At 34.6% G+C, this 16,586-nt stretch overlaps 1 protein-coding gene and 1 pseudogene across 2 annotated transcripts; both read right to left on the bottom strand.

Moving 5' to 3' along the window:
• Positions 1-1,590: 1,590 nt before the first annotated feature.
• LOC143597869 (uncharacterized) lies at positions 1,591-9,393 on the bottom strand. The gene is made up of 15 exons (XM_077076247.1): positions 9,067-9,393; positions 6,424-7,340; positions 6,180-6,361; positions 5,934-6,091; positions 5,800-5,856; positions 5,651-5,719; positions 5,493-5,565; positions 5,258-5,414; positions 4,890-5,181; positions 4,304-4,418; positions 2,926-3,089; positions 2,768-2,842; positions 2,302-2,683; positions 1,721-2,021; positions 1,591-1,638 (listed from the first exon to the last, which is right to left on the bottom strand). Exons 1-13 carry the CDS (start codon positions 9,373-9,375, stop codon positions 2,498-2,500), a joined length of 2,754 nt encoding a protein of 917 aa, XP_076932362.1. The 5' UTR covers positions 9,376-9,393; the 3' UTR covers positions 1,591-1,638; positions 1,721-2,021; positions 2,302-2,497.
• A 3,714-nt stretch (positions 9,394-13,107) lies between these two features.
• On the bottom strand, positions 13,108-15,738 carry LOC143597864 (ACD11 homolog protein-like; annotated as a pseudogene). The gene is made up of 4 exons (XR_013147008.1): positions 15,491-15,738; positions 14,546-14,718; positions 14,310-14,455; positions 13,108-13,374 (listed from the first exon to the last, which is right to left on the bottom strand). The product of XR_013147008.1 is annotated as an ACD11 homolog protein-like (transcript).
• Between the last annotated feature and the right edge of the window lie 848 nt (positions 15,739-16,586).

Raw genomic sequence — 16,586 nt, 5'->3', positions numbered from 1 at the left:
GTGCGCAATACGGGCACGGAAGAGAGATGGGGAAGGAGTGGCAACCAATCAGAACATTCATTCAGAGGGAGGGGCACTAGCCACAACGAATGATAGCTCTCAACCGTGGTTAGCCGTGGGCGTTTGATTGGTAGCCCTCAACCTGTATAACCACACTTTAACTAAAGTGGAGGTAAGAGGCAAAATATATTACTACCAGCATATTTATTGTCAGATGCATGGCTCATAAAAAACTGACCTGATTCTAAAATTTCGGTCAAAATCAGAGCAAAGAAAGTTCATAAATAAAATATATAAAAACATCACATTAAAATTAACATACGTAAAACACATCGCAACATGATCTATAACCTGATATTCTCATTGTTCGTGTACATACCCAGTGCACATTTTTTTCACAAGAAAACCGAGTCAAATAAATCAATCATAATCAGGAAGCTGACAGCATATGAACCAAAATAATGGCAGAAAACCTAAACCTCTCACAGAACAATAAAAAAGAACAATAGAGAGAAACCCGAGCTCGACTAATAAGGTGTAAACAAGAAAAGCCTTAGCTTGACTAAGCTCTAGTTCAACTAAATTTGAACTCTATTTCTAAAGCTCGAGCTCGGGTAGTTTTTCAAGATGAGACATAGGTTGTTAATTTTATGTAATTTGAGAAAAACCTTAAACGAGCCTAAGCTTGGCTCGGACTTACGTAGTACCTTAAACGAGCCATAGCTCGGCTATGCACTCTGAAATTAATACATAAAAATCCAAAAGAGGTAAAAACTTAAATATATACAAGGCCCGTTAAAGACTCAACGAGCCTAAATGGCCTTCCCATACAAGGCTCGAGCTCGACTTTGGTGGTAACTAAACAAGCTTTATTTGAGGCTGGAACTCTAAAAAGCTTACCGACCAGGCACACAAATTACCAATTTACCCCAATAGACACAGTTTTTGTAAGTTATAACCATGTGGATTTTCCAAGATATAATATAATAAAAGACTAACAAGTGACAAGCAAGTGCTTTAATAGTAAAAACTGAAACTTTCAAGTAGAAATTTTCACGTGTTAGCACCCTAAACATGCTAGCCGTTAGCACCCTGCTTCCATTTTTAATCGATTACCGCAAAAAATAGCATACTTCCAGTTTGTTAACAGCTTCTAACGGGTTGAACAGGTTACACACTTGCAGATCATTAGTTGTTATTTGAGACATTTATACCAGCAGCCACTTTCTTAAAAAGTTGAACCTAAAATTTAAAGTTTCCTAAAAAAAAATAATTTATTATTTACTAAAACCTATATGTGATCAATAAAAATACCTAAACGATTCAATAAATACAAAAAAAACATACCTTTTACAAACTTCAAAACCTACTTAAAAAAACATGGTGATGTTTTAAATGCTGGGTTCTTTGAAAAAAAAACATGTTAACCAAACCGAGTTTTGACCTGGTCCTTTCTAAAAGAGCCCAACCCGACCCACCTGCTTTGCGACCTCTAGTAAACTTTAAAAAGGCAAACTCAACTAGCATCTTCTATCGACTAAATCATGCATTCACTATAAGATCCTAAAACGCGATGCAGAATGTGTCACAATGGGACATCTATACTTACAAAAGTTGAAGAAGCCGACACACCTTACCCTAATGACAAGATTAGAAAACAAGGTCAGAACAAATAGCCATCTCTAGTATGAAAACAACAAAAGAAGACAGAATTGCTTACTGAATGTATTCATGCTTCATTGCTTCAGCACAAACGCCTCCATGCATGAACATCCAGAGTGACCAGAACCATGAATCAGGTGGAACAGAGATTCGTTAGAATACAGATTTGGTAACAACCTATTTGATCTCTAAATAAGCACACATTAAACTAAAAAAAAAGACACGGCACTAGCCCATCTGTATTATTATTCTACTTGTCACAATAAGAAACTCCAAACAGACAAAACCAAGATACCTTCTACAGAGTGCCATTAAACATCTAAAGCACTGCCAGGTGGCGTCATAGCACTGGAAGCTTCCTGAACCAAAAAACAAGTTAGACTCACAAAATCTTTAGAATATTAAACACTCATCAAAAAGATGAACAACAGATCATAGAACGAAAGCACTTAAAAAGTATTTTGTGCATACAAACAAAAAACAAGAGTTCTACCATCATCCAGATAGTATAAAGAAAGAGCTAATGTTCAATATACAAAGTAAAGCGAAGAAAAACAAACATGAAACAAGTTATTCCTTAATGGTCACCATCAGAAATGAATACAAGAGAAGAAAACGCCAGATGGCGAGTTATCTTACAATAGAACAGAACACAATGCACTGCCACGAAGTCATCTGTCAACTTGGGCCATGTCAGGAGGAACTGAATCCAAACTTCTTAAGCCGTCACATAAAGATAAAGACAGATAAATGCTCAATGATTAGAGAATGAAACAAAATAAAGATCATAATTGATAAAACGCAATTGTTGTGTCTCTCTCAGTCAGCATCATTATCACTTGCCCGTGATGAATGGATGACTCAGAGCCTGCTGCACAGTCAGCCTCTTATCGGGATCTAATATAAATATCTTCTCTAAAAGATCCTTAAAGTTGGCTATCATCTTTGGATCCTCCCCAGGTGAGCTCATAACGATTGAACCAATGTCTTTTGCCTTCATGTTAACCAGCCTCTTTACAGTCTGAAAATTCAATTAAGCACCAAGTTTATATTACCAAAAAAAAGCAACATAGATAAAAAAATATTATTTGTTTATTGTATTTACCTTCTTGGTAACAGGGTCCTCTTCTAAGGAAACAAAGTTAAGATCTTGATCAAAATGCTGTTCTGTGAATGCACCCTACAATTAAAGTGGCCAAAAGACAATTAAACACACATAATATTTGTTATACAAAAAATTTGTAGAAAATATACACAAAGTACCTTGCGAAGCATCTTTTTAGGGAAGGAACCTTTAAGTTCCATGTGAAGGCGAAGCATATCGTTGTTTGTAGCACCCGGAAATAAAACTTTCCCAGTATAAAGCTCAAACAAACAGCAACCAACAGACCACATATCAACAGGATGATCATAAGTCAACCCTAAAACTGCATAATACAAAGTTTAACTAGTCAACAAACCGCATATCAGAATATAAGACAGAATTACAGAAATTATCCTTTATATTTGTAGCAAATTTCAGTAGTTGTACTTTATCTTTAAAAGTAACATAAATTGTACTTTACGTTTCGAAGTGTTACATTGTTTGTCCTTTTGGCCTAACCCAGTTAGTTTTTCTCGTTAAGTTAGGTCATGTGCGTTGCACATGAGGGCAAATTCGTCAATTTACCTATTTAATTATAAACATTTTAAAAAAACAAAAAACCAAATATTTATTTAATATAACCCACCCAACCCCCCCCCCTCCCCTTCTTCTTCCTCCCTTCCTGCCACCAAACTCCCTCTCCGGCAAGCCACCGCCGCCACCGTCTTCTCCGACAACGAAGTTTCAACATCATGTTTCCTAGTGACCCGAGAAGGCGGCCCTTCTGCAAGGATCTCAGGGATGCAGCCTCTCTCCATTAATTTCACCATTGTTGATGTTCGAGGAGGCGGTGCTTTCTATCTTACGGATCAGGAGACTGTCGATTATTATTGGATGGTGGTCTTTCTGCCTTCTGCTCTCGTCTTTATGCAGAAGGCAGATCTACCGGCGGCGGGTTTTAGGGTTCCGATGTAGGTGTGAATGATGGTGGAATTATGTTATAGCGGACGTGGTTGGGTGTGGTGGTGATAGAGACGATAAATGGGAGGGTGAATCAAACGGTGGTTGTGTCAGTTGCAAAGGTACAGTGGTGGTTGTGGTGGTCAGGGTTAACGGGAATGGTGGTTGTTTGGTGGTGGTTTACGGGAATGGTGGTCTTTGTTGTCAGAGAAGAAGGCGGCGGCGGTGGGTCGCCGGAGAGGGAGTTTGGTGGCAAGAAGGGAGGAAGAAGAAGGGGAGGGGGGGGGGGTTGGGTGGGTTATATTAAATAAATATATATATATATATTTGGTTTTTTGTTTTTTTAAAATGTTTATAATTAAATAGGTAAATTGACGAATTTGCCCTCATGTGCAACGCACATGACCTAACTTAACGAGAAAAACTAACTGGGTTAGGCCAAAAGGACAAACAATGTAACACTTCGAAACGTAAAGTACAATTTATGTTACTTTTAAAGATAAAGGACAACTACTGAAATTTGCTACAAACATAAAAGACAATTTCTGTAATTCTGTCCAGAATATAATAATAAACTGTCAAATTTATAGTGCTTACTAATTTCAGGGGCACGATAAAACCGGCTCACAAGATACGGCGTGATCTCATTCTTCCCAGCAAACATCGCGTTCCCAAAGTCACAAAGCTTTAGAACATTTTTCGCATCATTGACCTGATAAACATACTGAGTTAGAATATGCCTACAACATTATAATAAAACCAGGCCTGTAAACAAACCGAACGGTAAGCAACCGTCCAGCAGGAAGCTTGTTTATGTTCATTCATTTAATAAACAAACAGTCATGCTATTTTTTGTTCATTTAAATAAATAAAGAAACATGAACCATAACGGTTGATAGCAACGAGCTGCCTATACGCTATGTAGCGATAGCAATGAAATAGCGCCCGATATTTCGTGTCTACCGATAAGGTAGTAGAAAGTTTTTTAAATATAACTAGGGTTTTAATTCATGAAATCAAGTTTTTATTGTGGAATTAGCAATAAGTGTTCATGTTCATTCGTTTATTTGGTCAAAGTTAAAACAAACAAAGACGGAAAAAAGCCCATCTGTGTTTGTTCGGTGCATTTACAGGTCTAAAGATAACAAAAAACGATAGATAAAACATAAAAGAAAGTACTAACCAGCATGTTATCAGGCTTGATGTCGGTATGAAGGACCCCACAGTTTCTGAGATGTTTTAGAGCAATGAAAAGCTGTTTTCCATAAGCCCTTACAGCAGTTAGTTTAAGACCAATATTACGACCAAATTTCTTTAATACTTCACGAAGATTCATATGAAGAGATTCAAAAACTAAACAAAGATGGTTCCGGTACTTGAAACTAGAAAGAAACCGAACGCAATGCCGTCTGTCTTCCAAATCAGCACCAACTAATTTCTTCAATATCACCAACTCTTCTAATCCAGCTTTATACCTGTTTAAACCATACAAACAAATAAAAATGTTAGCTTTAATCAGATATAAATATTATGAATTTGATCATTGCTTACATTTTATCATTGTTGCGTATAATTTTTATAGCTACTTCTTCTGGATCGTTAGGTCCAGCTTTGAGATCTTTAGCACGAACCACTGTTGAAAAGACACCTTTACCATGAGCAGCAATCACTTCATATCTGCTATCGAGTATTTCCCCAAAACGATAACCTGCAGGGAAAACATAATGTTGATTTTAGTCCTAAAATGATAAATACAATATTATAATTTATAACATACGATACTTACTGTAGTAACCTTCTGCATCATCCCAGTTATCCTGAAGACCACTTCTCTGAATTGTCAAACCGTCACCTTTCCCCTGCAAGCATAAATATTTTTAACCTTTTATTAAATGTTAATAAAATATATGCATGTGTTAAAGAAAATTGTATCCTGAGACTTACAGTTTTCCGCACTCCAGCTGGTGATTCACCAAATATATCATCAGAGAACATGTCATTTGATCTCTCATTCTGTGTGTTTCAAAAAAACCAAAGTCATTAATTGAAACGTTTCAAAACTGTAAGGAATTCAAAAAATGTATATAACTTACTGTTTCACGTGCTCGAGGTGGAGAATCTCCAAATATATCATCGTTTGATCTCTCACTCTATAAAATTCATTTAAACATAAATAAGTACACATTGAGAATTTACTTATATCATAAGCTACAAAAATAAAAACCACCTTTGGAGTACCCTCTCCCAGACCGCCAGTACCAGAGGTCCTCTGAACGCCAGAATTACCATTTTGTGGCGGCGATCTCCCCACAGAAAACGGTGTGTCACCAGTGTTAGTATCAGATCCTTCTCCTGACTTTACAGGCTCTTGCACATTTTCTTTAGCTGTAACATGCAATAAATATTAATGTGAAATGAATATAAATTAAACAACAATTGTCATATTTCAACACAGGTCAAGAAAAAGACTCACCTTCATCCGCTAACTGAGGCTCTTTCTGCTCCTGCACTTGCTTGGTCTTATTAAACTTTTCAAGAACTGCTTGAATACGCCTTCTACTCTCCGCCTTTATTCTGTTCAGATCTTCTTCTTCATCCTCCTCCTCAATTTGCAAACCACTACTTTCTTGATACACCTCTTCATCAACCTCCTCTCTACAAGCAAATTATATTTCAGAACATTAACTAATAAAATAAAAATGTAATAAAAGCAATACCTTTTAATCTTCTCAGCATCAGAATCTGCATCTACAGCTTTAGGACTATCATCTCTTTGTCGATCATATTTCCTAGGTTTATCTTTGTAGTCGGTTTCTTCATGTCTATGGTGTTTGTAATCATTGTTCCTGTCACGATCACCGTCATTGTAGTTATAGCTTCTTCTATTTCTACTACTATCTCTCTCCAAATCTATGTCACGTTCCAGATCCCGGTCCCGCCTTCCCCTATCTCTCATGTCCCTGCCCCTATCTCTATCCCTCCCCCTTTCCCTTTCTCTCTCCCTCTCCTTTTCTCTTTCCCTTTCCCTTTCTCTCTCTTTTCTCATTCTCTCCCTCTCAAACTCTTTCAAATCCCTCTCCCTGTATCTATCTCTATCTCTATCCCTATCTGTATCACGACTATGTCTGCTGCGACTAGAACTACGTTCTCTTTCTTTATCCTTAACCAGATCTCGACTCCCGTGTCTGTAATCTTTCACGAGTGCACTTTTTCTTTCATTGCCACCATTCCCGCTTGATTTCTTGCTTCTGTAATAATCAACATCCTCATTGTGTTTCTCATGTCGAGATGCCCCATGAGAAATGCTCTGAGATCGAGACCTAGAACGGGCCCTGCTCTGGTCATGAGACCTAGAACGAGCCCTACTTGTAGCAACGTCGTCCCGACTTCTCTCATGCACGTGCCTGCTTGATGAATCTTTATGAGCTTTTGCATAGTCTTCATTATGAGGTTTTTTGTGGTCTCTCGTCTTATAGTCATCATCATAATAACTCTTTCTGCTACCACTATCCTTTTTTGACTCAGTTGTCATATGCCCATTATCATTATGCTCCTTAGTCTTAGAGACGTTACTCTCATCATCTACAGGCAAGCAAAGACTATGATTGGGCTCTAACATATCACCATGAACTTCCTGCAAGGATTAACTGATTAAGTACCAAAACAAACCATGAATGCAAGTATGCAACATGTTAAAAGAGTCCTATTAAGACTAAAGTTAGACAGCACACTAAGATAAAAAAAGAAAGTAAAAAACGAAAAACATGTCACCAGTTCTTACAAATCAGTTGAAAATCACCAGTAGTCTTCATAGTACGCCTAAAATTTTAAACCGTGGCCCAGAAAATAGATGTAACTGGAGGTGGAGTGCATATCTCCTTTTCAGAATCATTTCACATTTCTGTGTGCCGCAAACATGATCTTAAAACATATGTAAGTACCCCAAAACCAAAGACTCCATATAAAACAAACAATAACATTGAAGAAAAAAACAGAAAACCAACATCTTTGTTGCAGCTGCCACTGCAAATTTTGTATAATTAAATTGCAAACCAAACCGTAAGATATTAAACAGTAAATTTGAAATATGCATGGCTGCTGAGAAACCAAAACCCTGATTTGACTTGATCAGATTAACTTAAAACAATATTTATCAAACAAAACAGCAAACAAATTACTATATTAGTCCACTGCCACATCAAATCCCTATCAATTAATCATAAACCAAGAGTAATTTTGAAATTGAAAGAAAAAACCTAATTCGACTCGAAAAAATTTTCTTTTTAACAAATTTATCAAAAAAGCCCAAATTTGACTCGATCAAATTAACTAAACTAATTAATCAAACAAACCAATAAGCAAATCACTAAATTAGTCCACTGCAAAATTAAGTCCCTATCAATTTCTCAGTAACCAACACTAACTACATAAAAAAAAACCTAATTCAACTTGATCAAACTAACTTTAACAAATCTATCAGACAAAACAGCAAGCAAATTAGTAAATAAATCCACTGCCATATCAAATTCCCATCAATTTCTAAGCAACCAACACTAATTGGAAAAAAAAACACTAATTTGACTCAATCAAGTTAACTTTAACAAATTTATCAAACAAAACAGCAACCAAATCACTAAATTAGTACACTGCAACATCAAATTCCTATCAATTTCTCAGCAACCAACACTAGTTGCAAAAAATCCCTAATTCGACTCGATCAAACTAACTTTTAACACTTTTATCAGACAAGACAGCATGCAAATCACGAAATTAGCCTACTGCAACATCAAATCCCTATCAAATTCTCAGCAACCAAAAGCATTTACTAAAAGCCCCCTAATTCGACTCAAATCAAACAAACTTTATCAAACTAAAAAGCAACCAAATTTCTAAATCAGTCCAGTACTACATCAAATCCCTACAAATTTCTCAACCAAATTCCTATCAATTTCTCAGCAACCAAAGCTGATTGCCAAAAAAAAAAAAAACTAATTTCACTAAAATTTAACAAACTTATTAAGCAAATCACTAAAAGCCCCCTAATTCGACTCAATCAAACTAGCTTTAACAAACTTATCAAACTAATAAGCAACCAAATCTCTAAATCAGTCCACTACCACATTAAATTCCTACAAAATTCTCAGCCAAATTCCTATCAATTTCTCAGCAACCAAAGCTAATTGCAAAAAAAAACTAATATGACTATAATTTAACAAATTTATCAAGCAAACCAGCAAGCAAATCACTTAATCAGTCCTCAGCAAGCAACACTAATTGCAAAAAAAAAAAAAAAAAAAAAACCTAAATTTCACAAATTAAAAAATTAGGTTAAAACAATAAACTAGGGTTTAGAAACAGACCAATTTAATCTCTCCAGACTCCGCATCAGACTCCTGAACCTTCTTCACCACATCATCATCATCCTCCACAATCTCACCTTCCTCCATATCATCATCATCATCATCATTCACCGGCCGATTATCCAGAGGAGGATGCATATCTATCGTATCTTCGTTATCATCATCCTCGTGTTTCCGGCCGTGATGCCGGTGGTGGTGGCGGCGGCGGCGGTGGTGGCGGTGCTTCCGTCGCTTCGACGGTTCTTCGGATTCGTCGTCGGATGTACTGTGGTGCTTGCGTGGTTCGAGTACCTCGGTGTCGGTTGCCATGGCGGAATTGGATAAGCTAGGGTTAGGGTTTGGTGAATTGATTGGTTAATTGGAGTAGTAGTTATAATAATAATAATAATAATAATAATAATATGAAATCGTGGTGATGGTTTTGGGGGTGAATGAATCTGGTGATGAAGGATTGAATGAATCAGGAAGGGGTTATATATTGCTGCATTATTGGTATTGGCCTATTGGGCCAATGAGATAACGTGTATTATCGGTCTCGGTTTAGTTCGGCTCGGTTTCAAGAGCTTAACAATAATCGTGTTTCGGTTATATAAGATTGTTTGTGTTGATTTCGATCAATGTTGCAAAACCAGTTAGGCAGTACTAGACGACCGACTGGGGAATTAGGTGTACTCGGAATACTCAGGAGTACTCGAAAAGTATCAGAAGTCTAGGGCATGGTAAATATATAAAAATAGTTTTTTATATTATATATATGTCAATAAGTTTACTACATATCAATATAAATAAAAGAAATATATTTTTAAATACTATATAATTCTAAAATCTATTAATCATTAATTAAAAAATGATATTGTTCTTTAACATTATAGGATAACGGATTATGTTTTATTTTTATAAGTTAGATTTGGTCCAAGTTCATATACCAGATGTGATGTTGGATGAGGTTGACCACCTTTGATCGATTCATATTCTTATTAACTATGTGGAGTTATAGAAACTCACTTTGGCGACATACCTTGTAGCGAGCAAGTACTCGGCCTTGTAAACCTACTTTTAAAACATTGGTTTCGATTAAGTTCAGTTATTGTCAAATGTATTTTTGTTTGATTTTTATTTTATTTTTTGTTGGAATAGGTTTCGACGGTGTTCTAGGTTCAGTTATAAAGTTTTGAAGCTAAAATATGACGGTTGTAAGCTTGAGTCTGGGTGTTCCAAGCTCGGTTATAGAACGTTGTAGCATGATTTTAAATGTTTGAAGTTGGAAATTGAGGTGTCAAATTTGAAAAAACACAAACAAACAAGCTTAAGTTTGGTCTGGATTAACGGAGACACATCAACGATAATCATTATGGAAGGTCGGTTAATAAGATTCACTTAACCATAACCAATTGGTTTTTAGGTTATGGTTATTTTTCTTTAGTTTTTTCCGTTAACAATTTGGTTTTCGGTTATAGTTCGGTTTTTCTCAACTCTATATATATGATTACTATTTTTATTAGTATCACGTAATAGTTATTTTGTATATAACTAATAAACTTTTATGTTTCAAGATGAAAATTGTTGGATTATTTAAGACATGTAAGGATGTTTATGGTTTGGTTAGGACAACCGCAACATATTTCTTTTTGTTCATATAGTATTTACGTTTTCTTTGTGAAAAGTAAATCGTTCGTTAAAATAATACAGGTGTACATGTGTTTCTTTTATACTTGATTTATCGACATCAATTGTCAACACGATTCAACATATGTACATACATGAATATATATTTACATCATATAATTCACATTATAAGAATTTCAATAATATTTGTAGTGATTTGCGAATTGAACTTCAGGTTCTGGTTCATGTTGAACCGGCATCTCTTCAATTTCAAGAATTTCAACTCGACGGTTCATTTTTTTCCTCAACTTTATGGCAACGTCCACCGGTTTAAACCTCCCACAAACGCTAACTCGGTTTTGTTGTTTTTCAATCAAGTGTTTCTCTATTTCTTCATTACAATGTATGAATTAATATATAATTCAAATTAATGTTTTTATAATTAGTTCATAAAACTAATATTTACCTTTCATGTTTAATATGTTTCTCCTTATTTTTCTGCAACATGAGTTACAATCAAGATTCACCTTCATCACCATGCAACATATCTACAAAATTACGACATACCAGAAAAAGAACGTTAATTAGTCTGTTGTTTCTATTTTCTTAATCCGAATGACAAAATTAGCTACGTTTGTAAGAAAATTGAATGCTTGCCTGTCCTTCCATCACGTCTCAAGAATCGTTATATGACGGTGTTAGCCCCCAACGTTAATTACAAGAATGATCTATGTATGTAGGAAATCTTTTATAAACTGTTAGCTTATGAAATATAAAACTTTATATATGTATGTATGTGTGTATGCATGCACACGTGTAAGGATTGTCGTGTTTGCATGGATTTAGAAAGGTTTTTAAGGTTGAATTTAAGGAAGAATAAGGATGGAAAACTTGAGGAAAAGAAAGATGAGTAGGTTAAGTCACCTTTCACAACAATTTTGGCCTTGCTTTTGGACTACTTGATGTCATGTTAGGAAAAAGCATATATGTTACTTTGTTTGAACATTATTTGTATACATGGAACTCATGTTTCTTATTGATTATGTAATACCTATTTTTTTAATAAAAAACATTTAAATATTCATTGGAATGCTACATAACTTTTGCACACAATCTGAAAATAAATTAGATTTAATCTAAAAATAAATTGGATTTTCTTTTTGAAGATGATACTTATTTAAACCAGATATTGTCAAAACAAATTTATAAAACATTAAAAATATATACACAGCTAGTGTAAAAATATGAATTTATTTCATATTTTGGCGCCGATTTAAGGTTTAACAAAATATGAAGTACGAATTAGTAAAATAATGATAAAACTTAAGTTTCGGAAAGAGAAAATATGAAAAAAAGTATTTCGAAATTTAGCCCGACCAACAACTGGCCAGACCAATTCAGAAAACATCACTTGCAAGTTTATCATACGATTTTGTGTCATCACTTCCATTGATTTTGTATTTGATAAGGACTATAACCAATTCAATAATAAACATTTTGATAACTGATAAGGGCTTTTTTCTCTTAATTTTAGTTCGCAAACTTTTTTGATAATTATACTCGAGGTAATTCGTTAAGACGCAGAGTCCACACCTCTCTCCGAATCCACTTATTCCAACATCTAACACTCTTTATATGGATATTACAATCCCAATGCCACCTAAAGTTTGAAAAATCCGCATATATTATTAAATATTAATAGTGGATTGAGGTTGTTTTGGGTTTAAATAAGTTAATATGTATATCGTGAAGTGTGTGTTTTCTTCAAACAAAACAAAAGGTTAATAACAGGGTGTGCACAAAACTGAAAAAACCGAATGGAAACCGAAAAACCAAAAAAAAGGAACCGAAAAAACCAAACCGAATTAGATACCGACGGTTCGGTTTTGAACTTTTGCAAAAACCGAAATAACCAAAAAATTGAAATAACCATAATAGCTTACATTAAAACAAAATCTACCGACGAGCAGTTGCTTAGTTTTAACATATAATTAATAACAAATATATTTGGTTGCTATACATGGTTAATAACTATTAATACTAGTACTTTTAGTTTTGATTTTTGATTTTTGATTTTAAATGTATTTTTTCTTAGCTTTTAATATTCAATATTCTATTAATCACTAGTTTAAGAAAAAAAAAATAGCATGCCCAATTTCAATATCTTAGGTCAAGCGTTTTTTTTTTGCCCAAAATGTTTTGACTCGATTAGCAAAACCGAAAAAACCGATTCCAAAACCGAACCGAACCCAAAAACCGAACGGTTTTAAAAAATCGTAAAACATAAAGTTTGGTTTTTGGTTCAGTTTTAGTCAATAATCGCACCGAAACACACCACGCACACCCCTACTTGTACGTCCCTAAGTTTACACGCGATTAAGAGCAAAACAAACATAGTATGAACAAATAGAAGCAATAACCAAAGCCATAATTAGATATGGGTAATAATAATGATTGTCAAATTGTGATACAGAATCTAGCTAATTAATTCTAAAACAATTTACTAACCCTAGTAAAGAATGAGCAATATACAAAAAGAATAACAACAAACACACCTTGAAAGCATAAATAAACATAGAGATCTTGTATAACAACATCACCAATCCAATGTGATCCCCCTTGAAGTGTAGAGATTATCGATATACTTTATAACCGTAAGTGACGCGCTTATATACCTTCTCATTTCATTCTCAGCCGATTCATCTGCAACACATCATCAATGATCATAATGTTAAAATGTTGTTCACAAGAAACTTGGATTTTGTCATAATGTTAAAATGTTTATTGGCTTACTGGTTTTTCAAAAAGCCATTATAAAAAGCCAGGACTTGGGGCTTTTGGAAAACTGCTTTTTAACTCTCTCATAAAGTTAGAATATAAAAGATCTTTATGATTGCCAAACACATTTTAACTTATTGGCTTTTTGAAAACACCAATAAGCCAATAAGCATTTTTCAAACTCAATCCAAAACCTGCTCGAAACTGAAATAACCGAAATGTACCCAAGATAACTGACGTAACCGAACCAAAACGACAGTTTGGTTTTACATTTTTTTAAGAAAAACCTAAAACCGAAAAAACCAAACATAATAACTGACGGAACCGAACCCAATAAAAAAACCGACAGTGTGGTTTTATCTTTTTTTAAGAAAATCCTAAAACCGGAAAAACCAAACATAAACTGAATAACTGATGGAACCAAACCCAATAAAAAACAATCGACAATGCGGTTCTATTTTTCCTTAAAAAACTGATTTTTCAATTCAGTTTCGGGTTTGCATCAACTAAAAACTGAAAAAAAAAAAACCCGAACCGATTGTAACAAAAATAAACTAAGAAAAACCAATATTAAGTAACTTATAAAACTTTAATAAATGGTGTAACCCAAAATTTTCAGATTTAAATGTGTAACAATCAATTAATCATTAAACCTAAATTTATTAATTCGGGCCATTTTTTTACTCAACTTTTCAAGCCTAAATAGTAAAACCGAGAGCACAGAAACCTAACCAAACCCATTGTCAAAACCAAAAACCCCAAAATCAAACGGTTTTCAAACGCCCAAAAATCAAATTTCCGATTTTTGGTTCCGTTTGAGCCCAAAACCGACCCATACACACTATAGCTGATTAGCTCACCAGTTTCATTAAGATTGAGCAAAAGTTGGTCTCTAGTAGGAAGAGCACACATTCCAGCCGAAACCGCAGTCCTAACCGCCCATGTGTGATAAGGCGCACACACTTGTTTATAAGCAGATGAAGCAGCTTCTTTCAATGAGTAATCACTGCATGATTACAATACCACCATAATATTAATACATGAAAATAATATATGATAATGTGTAGAACATGATGCTAAATAAGAAAATGCATACTCTGTGGACAAAAAGTTCTGAAACAGCTCTCGGATGAGATCTAAACCTTGTCTGACTCTGCGAAGCTTGCGAGTCAGGCTTTCAGCTGCCTGCACTGTGTCGGTTTTCACATCGCAGTCGATTACTTTGCACAAAGTGCCATATACAGTTGATGCATCCAAAAGATCATTGACCTGAAAGTAACAATAATGAACACATTTTATTAACGAATCCGGATAAGCAAATGGTGATCGTTAAACTAGCGTTTGCTGATTAATCATGATTTTATTAACGAATCCAGATGAATTCAACGAAGAAACGAACAAGCCTGGGATGTGTATTCCATTTCAGCTAATCTGACTAATACCTCTAGGGGTGCAAACGAGCCGAGCCCAAGCTCGCTTTACTTTAAGAGGACGCGAGCTCAAGCTTGGGTCGCAAGTAGTTTGTCAAGATTGACCTCGACTCATTTAAAAGTGCATTTTTAAAGCTCCAGTTTGGCTCATGAGTAGCTTGTCAAGCTCGAGCTCAGCTAGGCTAGATTCGTTTATTATTTATTATTTATTTTATTTATATATTTTTACAATTATTCACATATATTAATATTTATTATTAATATAATATCAATTAGAAATTATATATATTTAAAAGCTTGGCTCAGGCTCGACTCGGTTTTTATTTATTAATTACTTTATTTATATATTCTTACAATTATTTATATATATAACAATAATTATAAATTTATGCATAATATATTATGTATTATTTAATTAATTTTATCATTGTTTATATATATATATATATATATCATGATATCAACAGTTTATTATATAAATACATAAAATAAAAATTATATAATTAAAAACCTCGTTTAGGCTCGTGAGCCAGCTCGACCTCGATAAGTGAAACCACATATCGAGCTCGTTTATTATACGAAGTTTTTAACGAATGAAGAACTTAACAAACCTTGGATGTGTATTCCATTTCAGCGAATTTGAAAGCGATTCCGAGTGATCCAAACAGTATAGAGACCAACGAACACACCTCACAAAACGGTTTAAGATCAGTTCGAACGAACCATCCTTTATGTTGCCTGTTTTAATCGAATCCGATAATGTTTCAAATGCATCTGCAATAAGAGAAAGAGCAGTTCCTTCTCCAGCATCTTCGAATTCATCGTCTTCAAAACTGATCATAATATTTCACAGGTGAGCAAACGAGCCGCTCGTGAGGTACTTGAGATCGAAATTGATTAAAAAGAGTTAATGGCCATTTTCGTCTCTATGGTTTGCTACTTTCGCCATTTCAGTCCAAAATTTGAAATTTTGTCAATTTAGTCCTCATAGTTTTAAATATTAGCCAATTACGTCCCAATCGTCTAACGGCATCCATCTATGCCGTTAGTTTAGGGGTATTTTTGTCTTTCTCCTTTTTAGTTTGAGTTAATGGTCATTTTAGTCCCTGTGGTTTGATATTTTTGTCACTTCAGTCCAAAGTTTGAAAATTTGTCAATTTATTGTTCAGTTTAATTCATTTTTTTTCTATAACCCTGCAGAGCTTAATTCAAGCCCAAAACCATCGAGCAACCTCCAATACTGGTATGCATTTACTTTGTTGACAATAGTAATCATACCCCCCTCGTATTTAGTTTCTAGACATTTCCTAAACTCTCTTCCATGGTGGAATTCAATGGTAAAGTGGTCAAGGTAGTTCCCTGAAACCGAATTGTACAGAAAAAACTAAAATCTTTTCTTTGATTAATGCATAATAGTTGATTTCAACCCCGAATTCCGTTACGATATGTTAATCTCTAAACCCTGACTATTATACATTCATCAAAAAAACGATTTTTAGTTTTTTTCCGTATAATTCGGTTTCAGGGAATTGTGTTGACCAACTTTACCATTGAATTCCAACATAGGGGAGAGTTTAGGAGCCGCCTGGAAACTAAATACGAGAGAAGGGGGTATGATAACTGTTGTCGACAGAGTAAATGCAGACTTGTTTTGGGCTTGATTATGCTCTCCAAGGTTATAGAGAAAAAAAAAAGCTGAATTAAATT

This window comes from Bidens hawaiensis, unplaced genomic scaffold, assembly GCF_021521415.1.
Source record: "Bidens hawaiensis isolate Kalapana, Puna unplaced genomic scaffold, B.hawaiensis_p1.1 tig00049151_1, whole genome shotgun sequence".
Taxonomy (NCBI): Eukaryota; Viridiplantae; Streptophyta; class Magnoliopsida; order Asterales; family Asteraceae; genus Bidens; species Bidens hawaiensis.
This window is presented reverse-complemented; position numbering and strand designations above follow the sequence as displayed.

Excerpts from the sequence above, each read along its gene's own strand:
- LOC143597869 (XM_077076247.1), bottom strand. The coding sequence starts at position 9,375 with ATGGCAACCGACACCGAGGTACTCGAACCACGCAAGCACCACAGTACA. Across the intron at positions 2,843-2,925 it reads CTAAAAAGATGCTTCGCAAG|GGTGCATTCACAGAACAGCA; the intron begins GTACTTTGTGTA and ends CTTTAATTGTAG. Across the intron at positions 2,684-2,767 it reads AGGACCCTGTTACCAAGAAG|ACTGTAAAGAGGCTGGTTAA; the intron begins GTAAATACAATA and ends TTGAATTTTCAG.